Source organism: Callorhinus ursinus, unplaced genomic scaffold (genome assembly GCF_003265705.2).
Source record: "Callorhinus ursinus isolate GAN/ISIS: 27379988/994484 unplaced genomic scaffold, GSC_fseal_2.0 scaffold38, whole genome shotgun sequence".
Classification (NCBI taxonomy): Eukaryota; Metazoa; Chordata; class Mammalia; order Carnivora; family Otariidae; genus Callorhinus; species Callorhinus ursinus.
The window spans coordinates 14370643-14375425 of record NW_027397100.1 but is presented as its reverse complement, the minus strand read 5'-3'; the positions used below and the strand labels follow the sequence as shown (position 1 = coordinate 14375425).

The 4783-nt window shown below is 52.4% G+C and overlaps 1 protein-coding gene across 1 annotated transcript; it reads right to left on the bottom strand.

Moving 5' to 3' along the window:
• Positions 1-783: 783 nt before the first annotated feature.
• On the bottom strand, positions 784-3917 carry ZCCHC3 (zinc finger CCHC-type containing 3). The gene has a single exon (XM_025876661.2). It carries the CDS (start codon positions 3505-3507, stop codon positions 2287-2289), a length of 1221 nt encoding a protein of 406 aa, XP_025732446.1. The 5' UTR covers positions 3508-3917; the 3' UTR covers positions 784-2286.
• Between the last annotated feature and the right edge of the window lie 866 nt (positions 3918-4783).

The window sequence follows — 4783 nt, the reverse complement described above, 5'->3', positions numbered from 1 at the left end:
TGTGTCTGGGGTCTCAGAGCTGTGTCTGGGGCTGGCTTGGAGTGAGTCAGCTCTCTGGGAAGTTTCCTGGACTCTTTCTTCCTCCCTTAGTACCTGAAAAGATGGCATTTAAAAAAAAAAAATTTATTTATTTATTTGACAGACAGGGACAGCGGGAGACGGAACCCAAGCAAGGGCAGTGGGAAAGGGAGAAGCAGGCTTCCCGCGGAGCAGGGAGCTCCATGCGGGGCTCGATCCCAGTACTCTGGGATCATGACCAGAGCCGAAGGCAGACGCCCAACGACTTGAGCTACCCAGCCGCCCCAAGAGATGGCATTTTTAAAAGCCCATAAGTACTTTGCATCCAATTCGTGGCATTTACTCTAAGATGATGAAGCTAACATCTTACTTCTGCCTTCCCCATTGTAATCTCCTGAGGCAAGAATCCATCTCTCTCATTTTAGTACCATTCAGAATTGTGGTCTCAAACCTGGCTGCCAATCAGAATTGTTTGGGGATGCTTACTAAAAAAATTCTCACTCACACCAGCGATTCTGAATCCTTGGAGCAAAGTTAGGGCTTAAAATTTGAGTTTTTACAATGTGCTAAGTGAGTGCGATGCATACATACGGTTTAGGTAACAATTCCAAAGGGCCTGGCACAACACAGTAGGTGCTAAGCGTGGCCTGCAGGGGTTGGAAATGTTTTTGCAGGGTAAACAAATGATGTGTAGAAATATGGATTGAACTAGAGAGTCTGTGTACCCCAGCATCTTACACTTTGAAAAGAGATAGGGCAACGGTGTTAGCAATACAAAAGATAAATATTTATTCAGAACAAAACTTTTAACAATCGATTTTACATTCTAAGCCACAAGGAAATAGCAAAACATAATGCAAAGGAAAAACAAAAACTAAAAGAAAAGCAGCTGTCTTTTCTACTTTAACTCGGTAACACTTAGTTGACCCAATGCCCTCTTGCTTGACCTGTTTTGCAAGCAAATTTTAGAGTTAACAGCTTACTTATGATTCCAGGTTAAAATCACCTTTCTCCTGTGAGTCAGGAAGTTGTAGATGAGCTCCAGTTAGAGGCTTCTCTGGGGTTTCTAGCTATTGGGGCTAAGGTGCAAATGTAAACCTCTGGTAGGTTTCCTTATTTAGGAACACCCCCATTTCTAAGTGGTGGCAGTGAATGATGAAGGGTAAGGCCCCAAAGGACTTGGCACTTTAATCCAGATATGATACCTCACGGAGCAATGAGTACACCCTAGATTATGTTCCTTTGGCCCTTCCCTATCTCCCAAGTATTCAGAAGCCCCTGCTAAATCCCTTTCTGCTTCCTCCCCGAGATGATTTCTTAGCATTCCTCTGGGCTCATCATTCTGGAGAGATCAGACTTTCTGGGCCCTCAAGTGTTGAGGAAAATGTTGTGAAGTGTGAGAGGTAGTGGAATGAGCACCGGGCTTGGGGTCAGGGAACTCTACTCTAGGCTAGCTCTGGCACCAGACAGCTATGTGATTTTGACCCAGTCATTTAACCTCTCTGGGCCTGTTTCATCTGTTGGAAATCCAGGGGATTGGTCTAAACCAACTTTTAGGTCCTTTCCAGCAAGAAAATTCCAAATTCCATGATTCTGTGAAAAATGGCTTCTGAGCCACTGAACAGCTGTCCCAAAGTCCATGCTTTTTAATGCCATAAGAGAGGCCCTTGGCCACCATTCAGAGCTTATTGACTCAGATTACATACACTTCTAACAACAATGGTTTCACAAATTCTCAGACCACATAGATTAGAAGCAGCAAATTAAACGGGGAGGGGGGGAAGAGCTGCAAAAAGTAGACACCCTGACAGAAGCCACAGTCAACTTCTCAATTCAACAAACACTGATGGAGTGCCTACCACGTGGTGGGCCCCGTACCTAGTGCTGGGGCATAAAGATGCGCAAGGCAGCCCAATGGATGAAAATCCCGGGAGAAGACAAGGCGTGGGGAGTAAAAAGTACAAAAAAACCCACACAAAAACCACACACAAAAACAAAAACAACCCAGATACAAAAACGAAAACAAAATTTTAAAAAGGGAGAGGCGACACATCTGCACGCTACAGTTCTCGGTGGTTACTGATGACAGAGTCACCAATTCGGAAAAGGCTGAAATGGAGTAAACTCGATTTAAGAAGGCAGAGAGAGATGTCTCTTGTAGGTTTAAAAAGATCTCCTTCGAAAACGTAAAAAATGGTTTAAAAAAAAGTTTTGGCACTTAAGAGGGGTAAGCTGGCTCTGTATTCACCCTGGCAGGCAGGCGGGTGTTCAGTGCCCAGCCACCCCGGTTAGCTGAGCTGCCACGGAATTGTGAACTGCTTTGGGACACTGGGCAAAGGCGTGTCCTCGCTTGCCACAGAGGTTACACACGATACCCTTCCGGCAGTAAGGGCTCAGGTGCCCCTCCTCCCCGCACCTGAAGCACCTGTCCTGCGTGCAGCTGCCACTCATGTGGGTCCGGGAACCACATTTAAAGCACGTCTTGGGCTGCCCCTTGTACCAGCTGTAGCCCCTCTCGGCCCCCAGGAAGAAGGCCCCCGGCAGGTGCCTGACCCCGCCCTCCCCCTGGCGCAGCTCGATCTCACACTTGTACTCCCCGGTCCAGATCCCAAACCTGTCGGTCACTTTCACGGGCACGGCCAGCACATCGCAGTGGCGCTTGAGCCAGGTCACGATGTCCTCCACGTCCACCGTCTCGTTCCGGAAGAGGATGAAGAGCGTCTTCAAGCTGGACTTGCTCCGCCCCAGCACCACAAAGTTCTCCCAGCAGTCCTCCTGCTCGCGCTTCTCCTCGTAGACGCGTAGGAACAGGGCCAGCTTCTCCGCCGAGCGGAAGCTCACGTCGAACTCGCGGCTGCCTGGGATCTGGATGACCGCGTAGATGTCGCTCGGGTCCATGCCGATGGAGCGCAGGATGAGCGCGCCCACAACGAAGTCCCGGGTCGGGCAGGCGCCCTCGTCTCCCTGGAAACAGATGCGCACCAGGAAGCGGCCCTTGCCCGGGCCCGCCGCGGGGCCCGTCGCCACTGCCTGCTCGTCCTGAGCGGGCCGCTCCGCCGCGTCCTCGGCCGCGCCAGGCCTGGCCGGGCCCGCCATGGCCGCCGCCGCCGCCTCGGCCTTCTTCCTCCGGCCCGCCTCGGCTGCACCCTTTTTCTTGCGGGGATCCGCCGCCTCGCCGGCCGGGTCTCTCCGCCGACCTTTCGGGTCCCCGCGGCCGGCCGGGGGGAAGTCGCCGAGGCCCGGCACCGCCAGGCCCGCGGGGGCGCCGAGCGCGCCGCCCACGCCGCTGCCTCCCTCCTCCTCCCGCCGCGACGGCCGCGACTCGCGGAACTCGCCCTTCTTCTCGGCCAGGTTCTTCACCACCTGGGCCCAGCCCATCTTCTCGCGGCCGCCCTCGGCCTCCTCGCCGCGAGCCGCGGGCCGCGCGGGTGGCAGGAGCTGCGGCCGCCCCCGCTTCCTTTCCTCCTCCGCGCCGCCGCCGGTGGCCATTTTACCTCCTTCCCAGCATCCTCCACTCGCTCCCGCAGCCAAAGGGCGCCCATCCGCGCGCCCGCCCGCCCGGGGCTGTGGGGGTTTGGTGGTTTTTTTTTTTTTTTTTTTTTTTTTTTTTTTTTTATTTTGCCCCTTCTCCCCCCCGCCCCGCTGAAGGTGTTTACCCGCGGCGCGCCGCGGCGAGCGCCGGCCCGGAGCCCTCGGGTAACGGCCGAGCCTCGTGTCTGCCGGCGCGCTCCGGCCCCACCTCCTGGGCGCCGAGGCGGGATGCGCCGCTTGGAGCGCGTCCCTGTCCCCTGCGAGGCCTTGGCAGCCCCGGGTCACGCTCTCGAGGATTCGCTCTTTCGCAAGCGGTCCTCGATTTCATTCCGGCAGCATCACGAAATGACCCTCGGCCCTGAGGCGGGCCCGAGCTGAGGAAGGTCTCGCCCATTTTGTTTTCTTTTCGATACCTTTTCTGTTTATCAGGAAACAAAACGAAACTAACTCTTCCTCTTCCCAAAGCACACGACAATGCGTTGTTTTTCCAGCGTTGGGTTATGGACATTTTCAAACACAGAGAAGGTTGAAAGAATTTTACCCAGTGGGTATTTTACCTCTAACTTTGGACTATTTTAACTTTCTGTCAGAATTTTTACTATGCCTTGTCACACTACACCTCTATCCATAAGTCCTTATTTTTTGATACACCCCTAAGTAATACCGCATTATTTTTTTGAAAAGACTTCCATCATACTCATGATGACAATTATAATATATTGAGTTCTTCGGCGCCCGGTACTGTTGTAAGCACATTAGGACAATTGCAAGCTTTACCACATGGAATCTTCCAAAACCACGCTGTAATTACACCCATCTTACAGGAGGCAGGGGGCTTGGAGACAGGGTTAAAACACTCGGTGAAGTGGCAGAGTTAAAAGGCGACCGCGTGAAGCTGGCTTATATTTCTAAAATCGCTTGCTTCTGACATTGTGGATCAAGGCTGTCTGCATCAGACTCCCCAGAAAAATCTGGTTAACACGAAGATTCTCGGCTAAAGTTAGGGAGCGCTGGACAGAATTTCTGTTCCTCCTTCAAATGTCTCAACTGGAGCTTTGGAACAAAGCATTGATAAAATCTGGGTGTTTGAGGGGATGGGCTTAACAATACCCTTTGTGAGCTTTGTTTTCTTAACGCAAGTCTGTGCGTTTCAGGGTGCTTCAGTGACCATTGTGACTTTGGTGAAAGGAGAGGTGGAGATAGGGAGACCCTAGTGTCAATCTGACTGCTTTGA

Bases quoted from the DNA above. Each gene is read 5' to 3' on its own strand.
- ZCCHC3 (XM_025876661.2), bottom strand. From the start codon at position 3,507: ATGGCCACCGGCGGCGGCGCGGAGGAGGAAAGGAAGCGGGGGCGGCCG.